Source organism: Leucoraja erinacea, chromosome 3 (assembly GCF_028641065.1).
Source record: "Leucoraja erinacea ecotype New England chromosome 3, Leri_hhj_1, whole genome shotgun sequence".
Lineage (NCBI taxonomy): Eukaryota > Metazoa > Chordata > Chondrichthyes > Rajiformes > Rajidae > Leucoraja > Leucoraja erinaceus.
The window spans coordinates 14,786,454-14,807,092 of record NC_073379.1 but is presented as its reverse complement, the minus strand read 5'-3'; the positions used below and the strand labels follow the sequence as shown (position 1 = coordinate 14,807,092).

The 20,639-nt window shown below is 45.2% G+C and overlaps 1 protein-coding gene across 1 annotated transcript in view; it reads left to right on the top strand.

The window, feature by feature from the left end:
- tnpo1 (transportin 1) overlaps positions 1–20,639 on the top strand; it is an 83,003-nt gene that overhangs the window by 6,309 nt on the left and 56,055 nt on the right. The window contains exon 3 of the mRNA XM_055632165.1: positions 19,711–19,860. Within this exon, the coding sequence (XP_055488140.1) occupies positions 19,711–19,860 (150 nt within the window). The remainder of the gene's footprint in view (positions 1–19,710; positions 19,861–20,639) is intronic.

Sequence of the window (20,639 nt, the reverse complement as noted above, 5' to 3'; positions counted from 1 at the left end):
TGGACACAAAATGCTGGAGTAACTCAGCGAGACAGGCAGCATCTCTGGAGAGAAGGAATGGGTGACGTTTCGGGTTGAGACCCTTCTTCAGGCTGAAAGTCGCAGGACAGGGAAACTAGAGATATAGATGATGATGCTGAGATATAGAACAAATGAATGAAAGATATGCAAAAAAAAAGTAACGATGATAATGGATACAGGGCATTGTTAGCTGTTTGCTAACTGAGAACGAAAAGCTGGTGTGACTTGGGTGGGGAAGGGATGGAGAGTGAGGGAATGCAGGGGTTACTTGAAGTTCAGGAAATCAATATTCATATATCGCTGGGTTGTAAGCTGCCCAAGCGAAATATGAGATGCTGTTCCACCAATTTGCGTTTAGCCTCACTCTGACAATGGAGAAGGCCGAGGACAGAAAGGTCAGTGTGGGACTCTGTTTTGCATCGTTTCGCTGAACAGCTTCGCTCATTCCGCAGGGACTTACCTGATCTCCCGGTTGCTAAACACTTTATTTCCTCTTCCCATTCCCACACTGACCTTTCTGTCCTATGAATGTTGATTTCCCCAACTTCAAGTAATCTCAGCATGCCCTCTCTCTTCATCCCTCCCCCACCCAAGTTTCACCAGCTTTTTGTTCTCACCTAGCAAACAGTTGACCATGCCCTGTTTCCATTATTATTGTTACTTTTTTGATATCTTTCATTCATTTGTTTTATATCTCTCTACATCATCGTCTATATCTCTCGTTTCCCTGTCCTATGACTTTCAGTCTGACGATGGGTCTAGTCCCGATACGTCACCCATTCCTTCTCTCCAGAGACGCTGCCTGTCTCACTGTTTTACTCCATTTGTGTCTATCTTCGATGTTTAAAATGTCTGATTAGAAACAGAATAGTATCCATGTAACTGAAAACAGAAAATGGAGTAACAAAATAATTATTAAATTGATTAAAAACAGAAAATGGAGTATACAAGTATATTTTCATTATATAATAAAACTTAATCCAACAAACTCAAGACTTACAACCCAATGGTGTGAGCATTAAATTCTCCAATTTTAGATAACCCCCTTTCCTATGTGATTCACAACTATTACTCCCCTAATCATTCCCCCCCCCCCCCCCCCTCCCCCAGCCCAACCCATGTTCCTTCTTCAGACATCATAATTCACAACTCCTCAATTACTTTTCTCACACCTTCTGTTTTGGCATTTGTTCCAACCATCTGCCTGTCAAAAAAAAACCTCACCTGTGCTCGCCTATTACCTGTCATACTTTGACCTGCCTATCTCCAGGCTTTTTTAACCCCTCCCCCCCCAAACCAATCATTCTGAGGAAGGGTCCCAACCTGATTAGTCTCCTATTCACGTTATCCAGAGATGCTGCCTGACCCGCTGAATTACTCCAGCACTTTTTGTCCTGTGTATTACTGAATTACTCCAGCACATGTGTCCTTTGCATTTGGATTCTGCATGCTATTGGATGCTATTCCGATGAATATTTCAGCACATTTACTTCACATTTTAAAAGCGTTGAAAGTGAGCCCTGGTGAGTTTAAAAGGAGCCCTGAGACCATGGAAACTGGGGCCAAGTAGTGTCAAGGGAACAAGAAAAGTGGTTCCGAGGAGCCAGAGCCTGAACAGGATTTTTAAACAATTGGATAGTGGATTATTAATGTATTGTGACGTTACATTTAGGATTTATACAAATGACTGAGAAAAATTCAAATAAGATCTGAAAACTTGCAGCATGAATGTGTTAATTGACAAATTAATTGCAATATAAATATGAAATAGTGTACTTTAAACTTGGAAGAATAGAGCCACAAATTCCTTAGAAAAAATTCCTTTAAATACTGCCGAGCTTAGATACATCAGTGAAAGACAGTGATGCAGGTTAATAGCTTTTTCTTCCTATAAATTGTTACTAATCTGCCGGAGAACGCGTAGAATCGGATACAATTACTACATTTAAGTGTCATTTGGACAGACGCCTAAATAAGTACGGCATAGAAGGATATAGTCCAAATGTGGGCAATGGGATTAGTATAGATGGAAATCTAGGTCAGCATGGACATGCTGGGTCAAAGGGCACATTTCTGTGCTTATGACCCTGGCTATGAACAATAGTACTTCAGCAATTGAACTATAGAGGAGTTGTATTACATATGGTCCAATCACTTTTATAAAGGGAGCATTTCTTAATATGTATGTTGTACAATCAAATGAACTAGAACATATCAAATGTCATGGTTGTGCAGCATGGAAACAGGGCCTTTGGCCCAACTAACCAATGCCAACCAAGATGTTTGAGCTCGTCCCAATTTGCCTGTATCCCTCTAAACCCTCTCTATTCGTGAACCCGTCCAAATGTTTTTTAAATGACTTATTGTACTTTCTCTGGCAAGTCATTTTGTATACCCACCACCCTATATGTGGAATTAGTTGCCCCTCTGGACCCTTTTTAAATCTTTCCCCTCTCGCCTGAACTCTATGCTCCTTAGTTTTATACTCCCGTCCTCTGTGAAAAAGAAATCCGCTTTTATCTGTTCTGCTCTTGATATATTGAATAATTCCATAAATTCACCCCTCAGCCTTGTACTCTCCAGGAGAAAAAAGGCCCAGCCTTCCCAACCTCTACTTGTAACTCAAGGCCTCCAGCACTGGTAACATCCAAGTGAATCTTTTCTGCACCCGTTCCAACGTAATGATATCTTGCCGGCAGCTGCGTGACCAGAACTGCACACTACACTCCAAGTGTGGTCTCACCAACTACTTGTACGGCTGTAACATGACTTTGTTACCTATTGTCCTGGTTGAAGGCAAGCATGTTACTTGCCGCTTTCACCGCCCTATTTACCTGTGTTGTCACTTTTAGGGAACATTTTTTCTGTACAATTAGATGTCTCTGTTCTACAATACTCTCCAGTTTTCCATGCACAGAGGGCTAGTGGAATCAAGGGATATGGGGAGAAGGCAGGCACGGGTTATTGATAGGGGACGATCAGCCATGATCACAATGAATGGCGGTGCTGGCTCGAAGGGCCGAATGGCTTCCTCCTGCACCTACTTGCTATGTTTTTATGTTTAATTTTGGTATTTAGTTTGAAGGAGGGTGGTCCATCTGTGTTTTCCTTGTTGTGTCGTAGTGGTTTTTGATGCAGCTTGATGGCTTGTTAGGCTATTTCAAAGGATAATTAAGAATTTGCCAACAAATGATGAGACACACTAACAAAAACCAACCAGTAGAACCAACCAATCCCCATCTACTGATACTCTCCTTCGCCTAGTGGAGCTGGTCCTTACCGTTAATAACTTTTCGTTTGACTCCTCCCATTTACTCCAAATACAAGGCATAGCTGTGGGCACGTGCATGGGCCCTAGCTATGCCTGCCTCTTTGTAGGGTACATTGAACAATCCTTGTTCAAGGCGTACCATGGCCCTATCCCCAAACTCTACCTCCGTTACATCGACAACTGCATTGGTGCTCCCTTCTTCACCCACACGCAATTCACAGACTTCATCCATTTCACTACTAACTTCCATCAGGCACTCAAATACACCTGGATCATTTCTGACATTTCTCTACCATTTCTTGACCTCACTATCTCCATCGCAGGTGATAGACTACTGACCGACATCCACTATAGCCCCACTGCCTCCCATGGCTATCCGGACTACACTTCTTCCCACCCTGCTTCCTTTAAGGACTCAACTCCTACTCCCAATTCCTCCGTCTACGCCGCATCTGCACCCAGGATGAGGTGTTCCACACCAGGGCATCGGAGATATCCTCATTCTTCAGGGAATGGGGATTCCCCTGTTCTACTATAGATGAGGCTCTCACCAGGGTCTCTTCTATACCCTGTGACTGCTCTCACTCCCCATCCCCCCCCCCCCCCCCCCCCCACTTGTAACAAGGGCAGAGTCCCCCTTGTCGTCACCTTTCACCCTACCAGCCGACACATACAAACAAATAATCCTCTGACATTTTCGCCACCTCCATCGTGATCCCACCACTTGCCACATCTTCCCATCATCGTAGCTCTCCACTCTGTGCTGAGCCATCTGGAGCAGGGGCAGAGCTACGTCCGGATGCTCTTTGTGGATTTTAGTTCAGCCTTTAACACAATCATCCCGGACATCCTCATTGGTAAACTGGTCACTCTCGGCCTCCCCACTCTCACATGTGCCTGGATTAAGGATTTCCTCACAAACCGGCCCCAGACTGTGAGACTTGGCCCCCACCTCTCCTCCACTCGCAGGTTGAGTACTGGTTCCCCACAGGGCTGTGTGCTAAGCCCCCTCTTATACTGTCTCTACACCTACGACTGTAGTCCGGCCCACAACAACAACCGCATCGTCAAATTTGCTGACGACACTACTGTGGTCGGACTTATTTCAAAGGGAGACGAGGCAGCCTACAGAGAGGAAGTCCTGAAGTTGACAACCTGGTGCTCAGAAAACAATCTGGCTCTGAACACCAGGAAAACAAAAGAGCTCATTGTTGACTTCAGGAGGCACAGCACCGACTTAGTCCCCCTACACATTAACGGCGAGTGTGTGGAGAGGGTCAACACCTTCCGGTTTCTCGGCGTCCATATCGCGGCTGACATCTCCTGGACGGACACAACACGACAGCGGTCATCAAGAAGGCTCAGCAGCGGCTGCACTTCCTGAGGGTCCTCAGGAAGCACAACCTGGACTCTAACCTGCTGCTGACCTTCTACCGCTCGTCCATCGAGAGCCTGCTGACATACTGCATTACAGCATGGTATGGCAGCTGCACCATGGCAGACAGGGAGAGGCTTCAGAGGGTAACTAGGACAGCGCAGAGGATCATTGGTTGCCCTCTCCCCTCCCTGATGGACATCTACACCTCCCGCTGCCTTAGCAGGGCAAAGAAGATCACCAAAGACAGCTCCCATCCTGCGTTTGGACTGTTCGACCTGCTGCCCTCTGGAAGGCGCTATAGGTGCATCAAATCCAGGACAAACAGACTCAGGAATAGCTGCTTCCCGAGAATTATATCTACCATAAATTCAAATCCACACATGCACTGACTACACCGCCCAACACGGACTTCCATCTGTATATATGTATATATGTATGTAGCGCCGCAGAATTTGTGCACCTATTCCCCCCCCCCCCCCCCCCATCTCCCTTCTTTTTTGTTTTTCTGTTTCTTGTTTTTTGTGTAAAATTGTATGTATGCACTGAGTACGAGCAGCTTTCAGTTTCACTGTACATGTATAGTGACAATAAATGGCATATCTATATCTATCTCCCATCTGCTTTCTGCAGAAACCGCTCCCTCCTTAACTCCCTGGTCAATTTGTCCCATCCCACTCCCTCTCTGGGCACCTTCCCTTGCAACCACAGGAAATGCTACACTTGTCGCTTTACCTCCCCCCTTGACTCCATTCAAGGACCCAAGCAGTCTTGCCAGGTGCAGCAGAGGTTCACCTGCATCTCCTCCAACCTCATCTATTGCATCGGCTGCTCTAGATGTCAGCTGCTCTACATCGGTGAGACCAAGCGGAGGCTTGCCGATCGCTTCGCCGAACACCTCCGCTCGGTTCATAATAACCAATCTGATCTCCCGGTGGCTTAGCACTTCAACTCCCCCTCCCATTCCGAATCCGACCTTTCTGTCCTGGGCCTCCTCCATGGCCAGAGTGAGGACCACCGTAAATTGTAGGAGCAGCACCTCATATTTCGCTTATGAACATTGATTTCAGGTAGTCCCTACGTTCTCGTCCCCTTCTCAGCTCTCCCTCAGCCCACTGGCTCCACCTCTTTCTTTCTTCTTCCCGCCTCCCCCCCCCACCCTCACATCAGTCTGAAGAAGGGTTTCGACCCGAAACGCTGCCTATTTCCTTCGCTCCATAGATGCTGCCTCACTCACTGAGTTTCTCCAGCATTTTTGTCTACCAACAAAAACAGTAATTTCTCTCCAAGAATCAATACCATGAATCAGATAGATATTATGACAACGTGATGGTTTCATGGTTAATATTACTGAAGCTACCTTTCTTAAAATTTAATACCAAATTCTTTGGTTGTGGTTAGAGTTATGCAGGATAATTCAAGACCTGATGGTTCAGATTCAGCATCCTCTGACTATAGAAATTTCTCCTTAGACAATGGACAATAGGTGCAGGAGTAGGCCTTTTAGCCCTTCGAGCCAGCCCTGCCATTCACTGGGATCATGGCTGATTGTCCACAATCAGTGCCCCATTCCTGCCTTTTCTCCATATCCCTTGACTCCGCTATCTTTAAGAGCTTTATCTAACTCTTGAAAGCATCCAAATAATTGGCCTCCATTGCCTTCTGAGGCAGAGAATTCCACATATTCGCAACTCTCTGGGTGAAAAAGTATTTCCCTGTTCTATATGGCCTACCCCTTATTCTTAAACAGCCCCTGGTTCTGGACTCCCCCAACATCGGGAACCTGTTTCCTGCCTCTAGCGTGTCCAATCCCTTAATAATCTTATATGTTTCAATAAGATTACCTCTCATCCTTCTAAATTCCATTCTTTCAACATATGACAGTCCCGCCATCCTGGGAATTAACCTCGTGAACCTATGTTGCACTCCCTCAATAGCAAGAATGTCCTTCCTCAAATTTGGAGACCAAAACTGCACACAATACTTCAGGTGTGGTCTCACTATGGACCTGTACAACTGCAGAAGGGCCTGTTTGCTCCTATACTCAACTCTTCTTGTTATGAAGGCCAACATGCCATTAGCTTTCTTCACTGCCTGCTGTACCTGCATGCTTACTTTCAGTGACTGATGAACAAGGACACCCAGATCTCGTTGTACTTCCCCTTTTCCTAACTTGACACCATTCAGATAATAATCTGCCTTCCTGTTCTTGCCACCAAAGTGGATAACCTCACATTTATCCCCTTTAAACTGCATCTGCCCACTCACCCAACCTGTCCAAGTCACCCTGCATCCTCACAGTTCACACTGCCGCCCAGCTTTGTGTTGTCTGCAAATTTGCTAATGTTACTTATAATCCCTTCACCTAAATCATTAATGTATTGTAAATAGCTGCGGTCCCAACACCAAGCCTTGCGGTACCCCACTAGTCACTGCCTGCCATTCTGAAAGGGACCTGTTAATCCCTACTCTTTTTTTTTTCCTGTCTGCCAACCAATTCTCTATCCACGTCAGTAACCTACTCCCAATACCATGTGCTTTAATTTTGCCCACTAATCTCTTATGTGGGATCTTATCAAAGGCTTTCTGAAAGTCCAGGTACACTACATCCACTGCCTCTCCCTTGTTCATTTTCCTAGTTACATCTTCTGGATTTTCCCTTCTCCCTCTCAAATTGGAGATTGAAACTTATCATATTATGGTCACTACCTCCTAATGGCTCCTTTACCTCGAGTTCCCTTATCAAATCCGGTTTGTTACACAACACTAAATCCAGAATTGCCTGTTCCCTTGTAAGCTCAAGTACAAGCTGCTCTAAGAATCACTCTCGGAGGCATTCCACAAGCTCCCTTTCTTGGGGTCCAGTACCAACCTGATTTTCCCAGTCTACCTGCATGTTGAAATCTCCCATAACCACCGTAGCATTCCCTTTGTGACATGCCAATTTGAACTATTAATTCAACTTGCACCCTACATCCAGGCTACTGTTTGGGGGCCTGTAGATAACTTCCATTTGGGTCTTTTTACCCTTATAATTCCTCAGTTCTCTCCATACTGACTCTACATCTCCTGATTCTATGTCACCCCTTGCAAGTGACTGAATTTCATTTCTTACCAACAGAGCTACCCCATCTGCCCAACTGTCTGTCTTTTTGATAGGATATATATCCTTGTCTCCTTCCTAAAGGAATGTTGTTTAATTCTGAGGCTATGACCTCTAGTCCGAGACTCTCCTAGTGGAAACATCCTCTCCACATCCACTCTATCCAAGCCTTTCACTTTTTGTATGTTTCAATGAGGTTCCCCCTCATTCTTCTAAACTCTGATGAGTGCAGGCCCAGTGCTGACAAATGCTCTTCATAGGTTAACCTACTCATTCTTGTAGCCTAGTCAGCGTAGTGTGGATCATTAATATTAGCTGCATTCTTGAGGGAGTGCTCCCTGTAAACACCTTCGATTGGTGGGGAGGTCAGCCCTGTGATGGACCAGCCAGTGTGGCCTCTCTTGTCTTGTGTGTTTGAATTAATGAACCAGGCTGTGATGAAAGTCAATATGTTCTCCATCATACACCTGCCGAAATTCAATAGAGCATTTGGCAACATGCTGAATCTCAAACCTCAAAGAAAATTGTGGTGTTGCTGAGCTTTCCTTGTGATTGTATCAATGTGCTAGGCCCAGGACAGGTCATCGGGCATATGTACACCAGAAACTTGAAGCTGTTGACTTTCTTCACCATCGTTTCGCTGAGGAAGACAATTGTATTGTCCTTCAGCTTTCTCTTTCCAAAGTTAACAGTCAGCTGCTTGTTCTTGCTATAATGGGCTATGAAGCAATGGATCCCTCCCTATTGGGGGCAATGCATTCTCATTGAACAGGAGGTCGGTAGGGGAATGTCACCCGCCCTGTCAGTTGTGGCTGCGCTGTACAGGCGGTTGCTGTGGCCTTCCTGAGTGTGAATCTGCAGAAAGCAACTGGCTTAGCCTCCCAGTCAGCTGTGATCTATAGCCATATGTTTATCGTTGCAATAGGTCCACAGCCAATACCATCTCCCTGGCCCATCTTTGGAACACCTAACAACGAGTCCTTAGGACTATTTATCGACTATAGTTCTGTCTTCAACCTCATAATCCCTTCCAAACTCATTTAAAATTTTCCGGACCTGTTCTTCCTCTGCCACTGGATCCTTGACTTTCTGACAGACTAGAATCATTGAGGAAAGGTGACGGCCCCTGCACGCCTCTGGCAGTGCTCGCCGTCTGAAAATCTCTCTCCTGCCGCTTGCAGGCCTCACTCATGTCGGCCGCTTCCCGCAAATTCCGACAGCACGCTCAAGGGACCAGTTGAGGTTACTTGGCTGTCGGAATTTAAGGATTTGCGGGAAGTTGCACTGCCTGCCTTGACTAAACTTATGAAATGGTAATTATTAAATATAAATAATAAAGCATGGGAGAATTATGCCTATCTAAGAGATCGATCCCTTAGGTAGGCATAATTCTCCGTGCCTTTCAACCGCAGCACTTGCAAAACGTGAAGGTCTGTGCAGCCAGCGTGCCGTCGGCGCTGCTTCAAGCCGTCAATTTCAAGGGGAGCTGAAGGCAGCTGAAATTCTGCCTTTGCAGTACAGCACATGCACAGCAGCCTACTGCACTTGCGCTGCGCAAGTTTCTTGGTGGGTCTTTCAAATATGGATTGTCATTATTTTAAGAGTATCTTAGGAAACAAAAAGAAGAATGGCGTTCGTGTGCCAATAACGTGGTAAGTACATTTCTTGGTGCTTGATGTTTTTAAATACTGTATTTCCCGGGGTGGAGGGAAAGCTCCTTTCACAGTGTTTGGGGAGTCTGGCCTGGGGTAAAGTTGCGGGGAGGGCAGGAGCGTTATGAAGGAGGGGGTCGGGGTCAGTAACCCGCTTGCGATGTTTCGGGCACGGAGCCACCGCATTGTGGCTGGGTAGTGAATTAGCTCGGGTGGCTGCGAATGGCCGCCGGGACCGGACAGCTTCTTCTGCCGGCCCCTGCACAGCTCTGGCAGTGCTCTCCATCTGAAAACCTCTCTCCTGCCGCTTGCCGGCCTCATGTCGGCCGCTTCCTGCAAATCCTTAAATTCCGACAGCGCACACAAGGGACCAGTTGAGGTTACTTGGCTGTCGGAATTTAAGGATTTGCGGGAAGTGGCTGACATGAGTGAGGCCGGCGAGCGGCAGGTGAGAGGTGTTCAGACGGAGAGCACTGCCAGAGGTGGGCGGGCCGGCAGAAGGCGCCGGAGTGGCAGCCGATTCTGCTGTCGGGTCCCAGCGGCCGCTCACAGTTACCCGAGCTGCCTCTTCCCTGGAAGTGCGGGCAGTTCTGTCCGTGCCCGGAGCGCTGCGGCAGCGGTGAGTGAGTTACTGATATGATCTCCGACCCCCTCCCTCTCAACATCCTGCGCTCCCCGCAACTTTAACCCCTGGCACAGGCTCTCCCCATGCTGTGAAAGAACTCTCCCTCCAATTGGTCCCTTGAATTTGTATTGTCATTCAATAAGATGACAACTGATTCAACTTGTTTTGGTATGCTCCAATTTTTCCCACCATTTCTCCACCTGCCTTCATCCTCCATCCCCCACCCATTCAGTAATTAAAAAATGAAGGAGATTTAGTAGCCTTGGCCAAATTGAATTGTTACTTATTTTTTATTTTTAAGGAGAGAACAATCTGCGCATGTGCAGTTTAAGATTTTTTTTTAAAGCTGACTGACTGCCTACCTTGAGTAATTACTCATGGCATGTGTAAAAAGCCATTTGTGAAAGGCTATTTTCAGAGAATGAAGCTGCAATGTAAAAAAAATTGCCCATCACTTGCAAATTATGCCTGCACAATTAATAAGCCAAGATGGCTGTGGGTAAGTAGCTATTTATAATTGGAAACATCAGTCTTCAGGCTCCTGTACCTTCTACCTGTAATCAAACCATGATGATAAACTTTCTAGGCTTTTGGAGGCAGCGACTGCGATAGATCTGCTTTGTAGGGAACAGAGCGATGATGGACTGGGCACTGTTTAAACCTTTTGCAGTTTTATCGCTCCTGGGCGCCCATGTTCCGAACCAAGCCACGCTGCAATGTAGCATGCTCTCTACTGTGCACCTCTATCACTTCACCAGAGTCCTTCCTTGACATACTGATTCCACATCTTTCATGAGGCGCTGATGTGCTTTCTTTATCAACTCCAATCTTCAGAGTTATCAAACTTGGGGAAGCTCTTGCGTCTCCATCATCCCTATGAAACTGGATCCTTGACTTCCTCATCGGCAGACCACAATCAGTACAAATTGGCAACAGCTCCTAGATAACCATCAGCACAGGAGCATCTCGCTGTGTGCTCAGTCCCTCTGTACCCATTGATAGCCAGACACTGTTCCATGTTGGCTTTAAATATTTGTAACTATACCAATTGTTGTTGGACGAGTGGTATAGTTGTAATGATGTCGGAGTACAGGAGCGCGGTTGAAAATCCAAGGGTATGCATATTTGAAGATCTGTCTTGGGCCTGGTATATTGATGCTACCACAAAGAAAGTCCATCAACACCTCCACTTTAGAAGATGAAGAAGATTTGGTGTGTTGACGAACACTCTCTTGAACTTCTGCAGTGTACAGTAGAGAGACTAGTTACATCACGGCCTGGTTCAGAAACTTGAATGTCCAGGAATGAAGGCGATTGTAGAGAATGGTAAATTTAGAAGTACTGGCTCCCTCAAAAAGACATCAAAGACGCATCACCCTGGCCAAACTCTCATTTCACGCCTCCTATCGGGAAGCAGGTATAGGAGTCTAAAAACTGACCACCAGGTTCACGAATAGCTTCTTCCCAACAATAATTAGTTTCTTGAAGACTACACTACACTACACTAACCTCAACTATGAACTTCTAGGAACTGTTTGATTCCACTCAGGACTTTTTTTTGCAATAGTTTAGTGGTTATTAATTTCTAGAATTTTTATTTGCATATTATCAGTGTGTTGTGTTTACAATCCTGTTCTGCTGCTACAAGAAAGAATCTCACTGTTATAGATCAAACAGTGTGAAAACAGGCTCTTCAGCCTAACGCCTACGTGGACCAACATGCCTCATCTGCACTGGTTCCATCTGCCTGCGTTTGGCTGATATCCCTCTAAATTGGGTAGCACAGTCTCTTGCTCATAGTAGGTGAATCGAGGACCAGAAGACATAGGTTTAAGGTGAAAGGCAAACTATTTAATAGGATTGTGAAGGGTAAATTTTTCACACAAAGGATGATGGATGTATGGAACAAGCTGTTGGAGGAAACATAGAAACATAGAAATTAGGGTGCAGGAGTAGGCCATTCGGCCCTTCGAGCCTGCACCGCCATTCAATATGATCATGGCTGATCATCCAACTCAGTATCCCGTACCTGCCTTCTCTCCATCTTTACCCCCTGATCCCCTTAGCCACAAGGGCCACATCTAACTCCCTCTTAAATATAGCCAATGAACTGGCCTCAACTACCCTCTGTGGTAGAGAGTTCCAGAGATTCACCACTCTGCAATGTAAAAAAAAGTTCTTCTCATCTCGGTTTTAAAGGAGTTTTCCAATTTTATCCTTAAGCTGTGATCCCCTTGTCCTGGACTTCCCTAAAAACATCGGGAACAATCTTCCTGCATCTAGCCTGTCCCCAATCCCCTTAAGAATTTTGTAAGTTTCTATAAGATCCCCTCTCAATCTTCTAAATTCTAGAGAGTATAAACCAAGTCTATCCAGTCTTTCTTTATAAGACCACAGTCCTGACATCCCAGGAATCAGTCTGGTGAACCCTTCTCTGCACTCCCTCTATGGCAATAATGTCCTTCCTCAGATTTGGAGACCAAAACTGTACGCAATACTGCAGGTGTGGTCTCACCAAGACCCTGTACAACTGCAGTAGAACCTCTCTGCTCCTATACTCAAATCCTTTTGCAATGAAAGCTAACATACCATTCGCTTTCTTTACTGCCTGCTGCACCTGCATGCCTACCTTCAATGACTGGTGTACCATGACACCCAGGTCCCTTGCTGCATCTCCCCCTTTCCCACCATCGGCTTCCCCAGTTTTTAGATAATAGTCTGCTTTCTAGGAACTGTTTGATTCCACTCGGGACTTTTTTTGCCACCAAAATGGATAACCTCAGAATTTTTATTTCCATATTATACTGCATCTGCCAAACATTTGCCCACTCACCCAGCCTATCCAAGTCACCCTGCAGTCTGAAAACATCCTCCTCAGCCTAGCTAACACTGGACCAACATGCCTCTTAGTGTTCCATCCGCTGCGTTTGGAGATATTGCCTTCAATTCCCTCAGCACAGATCATTAATATATATTGTAAATCTGGGGACCCCAGTACTGAGCCTTGGGGTACCCCACTAGTCACTGCCTGCCATTGTGAAAAGGACCCGTTTACTCCTACTCTTTGCTTCCTGTTTGCCAGTTGAGGAAGTTGAGGCAGGGGCTATCCCAACATTTAAGAAACCGACAGATCCGTGGATAGGACAGATTTGGGGGGATAGGGACCAATGTGGGCATTTGGGACTAGTGTAGCTGGGACAAGTTGTCAGGTTTGGCCGCAGGGCACTGTTTCCACACTGTATCACTCTACGGCTCTATAACTAAATCTAACCTATCGACGTACCTGTCTAAATGTGTTTTAAATGTTGTGATTGTACATGTGCTCCAAGTTTCTGTGCTCCATGGAATAACTTCCTCTGGCAGCTCATTCCATATACCTATCACCCTTTGTGTCAACAAGTTGCCCATCAGATTGCTATTAAATCTTCCCCCACCCCCTCACCTTAAACCTATGTCTTCATTCTTTTTTAATCCCCCTACTCTGGGTTTAAAAAAAACCAAACTGCATTTACCCTGTCTATTCCTCTGTGATCTTATGCATCTCTATAAGACCACCCCTTCTGTGCTCCAAGGAATAAAGTCCTAGCCTGTTCAACCTCTCTTTATAGCTCAGGCCCTCGAGTCCTGGCAACATCCTTGACAATCTTCTGTGCACCTCTTCCAGCTATCTCCCGTCCCCCTTTTGCCCTCCTGATTTCCTTTTTTATCGTGCTGCTCAGTTTCCACAACTCCTCCAGGGATACACTTGATCCCAGCTGTCTATACCTGCCCCATGCTTCCTTATTCTTGACCAAAGCCTCAATTTCTCTCGTTATCCAAGTTTCCTTACGCCCATCTGCTTTTGCCCTTTGCTCTAACGGGAACATGCAGGTCCTGGACTCTTGTCAGCATACTGAAAAACATCCCACTTTCTGGACCTTTATTTTCCTTCAATTAACCTGCCATTCAACTTGAGCGAGTTCCTGTCTATAATACTTCAAAGTTGGCCGTGCCCCCAATTAAAATTTTGTACACATGGGCTAGCCATGTCTCTATCCATCTTAAGCCTAATAGAACAGTGAACTTTGGTCCCAAAAGGCTAATTTACTAAAGCTTCATCCAGAGCTGCCAAGGAGTGCGTATTTTCCGTATTTTGTACGGAAATGCGATTAGAATATGGATGTACGGTTTTGTGTTAAACACGGATTTTAAATATGGAGTTCAGTTCAGTCTGAAAAAGGGTCTCGACCAGAAACGTTACCCATTCCTTCTCACCAGGCTGCCTGTCCCGCTCCAGGTTTAAATAGAGTGTTGTCAGGTTAACGCGTGGGAATTTAAACAAAGAGCTGTCGGCTACAGTGCTATGGGTTCTGAAAATAGCGCCACCAGCTGGAGCGCTATGGGCTTTAAATATAGTGTTATGGGCTTTACACATAGCACTATGGCCACAGCGCTATGGGTCACAGACTGGGTGGGGAGGGAGGGAGAAATAAGGAAGGAAAGGGAGAGCAAGCGGGAGGCTTCCAAAATGGCTTCCACATCATCATCTGGTGCTAAAAGCAGGAAGCAGTTGTTCAAACAGCTGTATACAAAGAGATGGCAATGAATGCACTGTCAAGTAAGGTGTGTAGAAGACATACCTTGATGTCTGATTTGGAATGGGAGGGGGAGTTGAAGTGCTGAGCCACCGGGAGATCAGGTTGGTTAATGCGGACCGAGTGGAGGTGTTCGGCGAAGCGATCGCCAAGCATACGCTTGGTCTCACCGATGTAGAGCAGCTGACATCTAGAGCAGCGGATGCAATAGATGAGGTTGGAGGAGATGCAGGTGAACCTCTGTCGCACCTGGAACGGCTTGGGTCCTTGAATGGAGTTGAGGGGGGAGGTAAAAGTGCAGCATCTCTTGCGGTTGCAAGGGAAAGTGCCTGGGGACGGGGGTGGTGCTGGAGGGAAGGGAAGAATTGACCAGGGAGTTACGGAGGGAGCGTTCTTTGCGGAAAGCAGACAGGGGGAAGATGGGCGAGTGGTGGGGTCACTTTGGAGGTGGCGAAAATGACGGAGGACTATTTGTTCTATGTGACGGCTGGTGGGGTGAAAGGTTAGGACTAGGGGGAATCTGCCCTTGTTATGAGTGGGGGGATGGGGCGAGAGCAGTGTTACGGGGTATGGAAGAGACCCTGGTGGGAGCCTCATCTATAGTGGGGGAGGGGAAACGTCGTTCCCTGAAGAATGAAGACATTTCCGATGCCCTGGTGTGAAACAACTCATCCTGGGAGCAGTTGCGGCGTAGACGGAGGAATTGGGAGGAGGGGGTGGAGTCCTTACAGGAAGCAGGGTGGGAAGAAGGGTAGTCAAGATAGCCATGGGAGTCAGTGGGTTTATAGTGGATGTCGGTCAGACGTCTATATCACCTGCGATGGAGATAGTGAGGTCAAGAAATGGTAAGGAAGTGTCGGAAATGGTCCAGGTGTATTTGAGTGCCGGACAGAGTGCCTCTCTGTCCTGGGCCTCCTCCATGGCCAGAGTGAGCACCACCGGAAATTGGAGGAGCAGCACCTCGTATTCCTCTTGCACCCTAGCGGCATAAACATTGAATTCTCCAATTTCCGGTAGCCCTTGCTGTCACCTCCCCCTCTCAGCTCTCCCTCAGCCCTCGGGCTCCTCTTCCTTTTTCCTTTCTTCTCCCCACCCTACATCAGTCTGAAGAAGGGATTTGGCCTGAAACGTTGCCTTTTTCCTTTGCTCCATAGATGCTGCTGCACCCGCTGAGTTTCTCCAGCACTTTTGTCTACCTGTGTAGAAGACATATCAATTGGTAGCAAAGTTACGCATTCTTGTATTCTTACATGGGTATGACTGCACATTAAAAAAAAACAACTTTTTTTTCAGTAAAATGGCACTGCGTAAAAATACTGATTTCCTCAGCAAAATACTGATTTTCAGGTACTAGAATACTGAAATCCTCTGACAAAACTTGGCAGCTCTGTTCATCCATTTGCCCCTCCCAATTTCCAAATACTGGATCAAGCTTTGCACTCTTACATGTACGGCTCTCTGCACATTGCCTGAGGAAACTTTCCTGAACTCATTTAACAAATTCTGTCCCCTCTAAAGCTCTTGCATTAGATAATAGGTGCAGGAGTAGACCATGCGGCCCTTCGAGCCAGCACCGCCATTCAATATGATCATCCACAATCAGTACCCCGTTCCTGCTTTCTAGCCATATCTCGTGATTATTTATTCTGGTATAATGTTGCAACATAAAGGTAGGTCATTCAGCCACTCCCATAAATCCACTGCTCTTCTCTCCCAACCAGCTCACCACAAAGCAATACTCTCTAGATTAGATCCTCTCCAATACACATGCAATTCACTTTTGTGTAATCTGATTTCATGCCTTTGAATTACAAATTTTAACCTTATGAAGTACTTTCCAGTTTTCACAAAGTTGTGCTGAAATACAGAACACTTATACGAGAGAAGAAAATACTTCGACCTTAAATACCCAAAGCATATTTTAGTCGGTAAAACATGTTTATTTCACTCATCCTACTATCTCTGAACCAATTTCAGACCCAGTTGTTACCATTTTTTATATTTTGCAGGATATCTGTTAGGAAATGAGATTTGGGGAAACTGTTATTGACAGGGGAAGTGGGACCTTTACATATGATGGGAAAATTGTGTTGGAAGAAGAATTGAGGGGTGACAAAAGTGAACTATTATAATGAGGGAGGATTGATGGGAGAAGTTATGTCTGAGATTAAAAATAAACAAGTGTGAGAAAGAAAAATGCCCTTGTGATTGATGATGAATATGAGGAAGTTGAAGGAATCTCGTTGTGTTCGATGTAAGAATAAGAAATAATGGCTGCTGTTTACACCCTTTATCTCTTTGTGTGTGGCTCAGCATAGTTCTAATGCCATCTACAAATTTGCTGACAACACCACTATAGTTGGCCGTATTAGAGGTGTTGATGGTTGAACACCTGGTTGATTGGTGTCCCAGCAACAACCTCTCGCTCAACGTCAGCAAATCCAAGGAACTAATTGTTGACTTCAGTTAGAGGAGACCAGGAGACCACGTGCCTGTATTCATTGCTGGGTCAGCGGTGGAGAGAGAGAGCAGCTTCAAATTTCTGGGTGTTAACATCTCAGATGACACGTCCTCTTCGCAGCACATTGATGTAATCGTGAGGAAGGTATGCCGGCGTCTCTACTTTCTATAGCATGAAGGGATTTGGCTTATCGCCAAATACTGAAGCATTGTGGAAGGAATCCTGGCTGTTTGCATTATGGCCTAGTGTGACAGTTCTGATGCACAGGAAATCATGAGGCAGCAAAGAGCTGCCAGTCCATCAGGGCACAACTTCCCTACTATTGAAAGCATCTGCATGAGGTACTGCCTCAAGAAAGCAGCATCTATCATCAAGGGCCATCACAATTTGGGCATGGCCGCTTCTTGCTGCTACTGTCGGGCAGGAGGTGCAGAAATCAGAACCACAAGTTTCAGGAACAGCTACTTTCCCCATAGCCATCAGGACCAATCCTCACATCCTTAATCCTACCTTGGTAACAGGACCCCACGGACTACTTATCCACTATGGTTTTCACTGTACCTCTGTAAACATGACAATAAACTAAACTGAACTATGGACGCTTTACAAATTGTGTACTTCTGCAGTAAAATATTTATTTAGTCTTTTTCCTTTTCACTCGTAGAATTTATGTTCTTATGTTGTTTGAGCCTGTGATGCTGCTGCAAGCAGGATTTTCATTGTACCTCTTATCTCACTGTACAAAATTGATAATAAACTCAACTTGGTAAAACAGGTAAAAAGAAACTATACTCATCCTTGCTATGATATTATAGAACCTAGGTCCTGAAGTTCAAGCTGGATTATTAATTGTCTAAATCACACAAATAAACAATACAAGAGAGAGTACAGAGGAGATTTACGAGAATGTTGCCTGGGTTTCAACAACTAAGTTACAGAGATAGGTTGAATAAGTTAGGTCTTTATTCTCTGAAGCGCAGAAGGTTAAGGGGGGACCTGATAGAGGTCTTTAAAATGATGAGAGGGATAGACAGAGTTGATGTGGACAAGTTTTTCCCTTTGAAAATAGGGAAGATTCAAACAAGAGGACATGACTTCAGAATTAAGGGACAGAAGTTTAGGGGTAATATGAGGGGGAACTTCTTTACGCAGAGAGTGGTGGCGGTGTGGAATGAGCTCCCAGTGGAAGTGGTGGAGGCAGGTTCATTGGTATCATTTAAAAATAAATTGGATAGGCATATGGATGAGAAGGGAATGGAGGGTTATGGTACGAGTGCAGGCAGGTGGGACTAAGGGGAACAAAATTTGTTCGGCATGGACTTGTAGGGCCGAGATGGCCTGTTTCCGTGCTGTAATTGTTATATGGTTATGGTTATAATGAATTGTATTTTTTTTTTGTATTTTGTATTCAATTTATTGTCATTGTCTCAATTTGAGACAACGAAATGAATTTTCCTTACAGGCAGTATCATTAAAAAAAATCACAAAGAAATTATAAAAAATAATAATAAATAAATAATAAAACATATTAAAAATAAAATTGAAATTGAATTAAAATTAAAAAAAAAAGCACAAATACAGAAGTCCACGACACAACATAACATAAATGGCACCCAGGTGAGGACGGCACCATAGTCCAGCCAGCCTCCCCTCCGTGTTCATCCGTGGACGGGGCCTTCCAAGCACCCGCAGTCGCCGCCCCGGGTGGCCCGATGTTCAGGCCCTCACGCCGGGCTGGTGGAACGCCGACGCCGAACCCCGACGGTGAGCAGCCTCCTCCTCAGCGGCCCGGACCTTCTGATCAGCCGCCTCCCGCTGCCGGAGTCTGCAGCTCCCGAGTCCGCAGGTCGAGCCGGGCAGAGTCACAGGACCCCGCGTTGATTAGTCAGCGCCGCCCGCGTTGGGAGCTCTGCAAACCGCAGCTCCGTGATGTTGGTGCAGCAGGTCCAGCACTCCGGGCCCCAAACGGCGACCCCCGGTAAGGCATCACCAGCCCCGCGATGTTCCAGCGCTGTCCCGCCGCTGCTGGAGCTCCGGTAGATCCCGGCATGAAAGGCCGCGCCAATCCAGGTAGGTAGGCCGCTGTGGGGGGGGGGGGGGGGGAGGACGCGACTCGAATAATAGTCGCGTCCTCACCAGGAAGCGGCTGAAGGACGGTATCCCCCGCACCGTGCCCTCTTCCCCCACATAAAAACACACTTTTACATAACTAAATAAACAAAAAAACAAAAAGATACCGGGCTGTAGGTGGAGGCTGCTGGCACCAGCGCCACCGGAAGTACAATACGGAATTGGCCTAGATTTGTGATTATTTGCTGCTGTTTGTGAATCACTGCAAACATTTTCAAGTCATCTAAATCACCTGAGACAAAGCCCAATTGATAAATCCTGGGTCGGTGTGTAGTTTTGGTAGACAATTTGCTGTTTTGTTCCTGACACCAGCTTTATGTTGGAGGAGATTACTAGATTAATTAGTGTTTTTGTTGTCATGGTATGAAAGGCATAATTTTTCATTTTTCAGTTGTACATTTCTAGTTTTGATGTGATTTTAAAATACAATGTGCAGTTTAAATGTACCAGTGGTGATTTATGTTAATACATATGCATATGCAATATGTTCCATTGCAGATGAACCCACACGATCCCTGAGTGGTTTAATACTGAAGAACAATGTGAAAGCACATTTACATAACTTTCCAAATGGTGTCACTGATTTCATTAAAATCGAGTGCCTGAGAAACATTGGTGATTCTTCACCCTTAATAAGAGCCACAGTTGGTAAGTTGCTATAATTTGTTGACTCTTTATGCTTCCTTAAATATTTCTTTAAACGTAAGATTGTTGAATTTAATATTGTTAAATTAATAAACTTGATCTTAACCCAAATAGACCGAAATAGATGTAATGAGGAGTAAATGCTTTTGTAGGTCCCATGCAATTGAGGTGCCCTTTGTTATTTGCCTCGTCCAGTTTTTAGCAGCTGTTTTTCGCAGCATCCTTGTGAATATTCAGCATGTGAATTTTTTAACTTAATTTTAATTTTAGATTTAATTGGAACTTCGATTTCTAGCTAGATTTACATAGAAATTGAAGGCTTACTTGAAGGATAAGCTAAAAATCTGAAGTTTATCCAATCCAACTCTTCAGAAGGAAACATTTTATAAAATTTTAAGTTTTACTTTGCTGTTGATTCATTAACCAGTAAATGGGGAAAGCCTGATTCTCCTCGTAATAGATTGTTGTGCAGAATTTTAAGGGGTTTACTAACCAAATCATAATTGCAAAATGATTTTTCCAAATGTTGTGGATACAATAAGCAAATTATCTGGCACCCTCGGTTTTTTGGTGTTGGATTATTGGAATTTCAAGACCATAGGATGTTATTCCTAAAAAATATCACAACACAATTCCATTTACATTTTTCTTAATGGCAGAATAAATATTTTAGTCGACCTGGTTAGTTTAAACCAGATTTGGAAAATAGGGCCCCGGTGAGGCAGAAATCGAATTAATATTTCCAAACAATTGGAATGCGAATTCCTAGACTTATTGTAGTC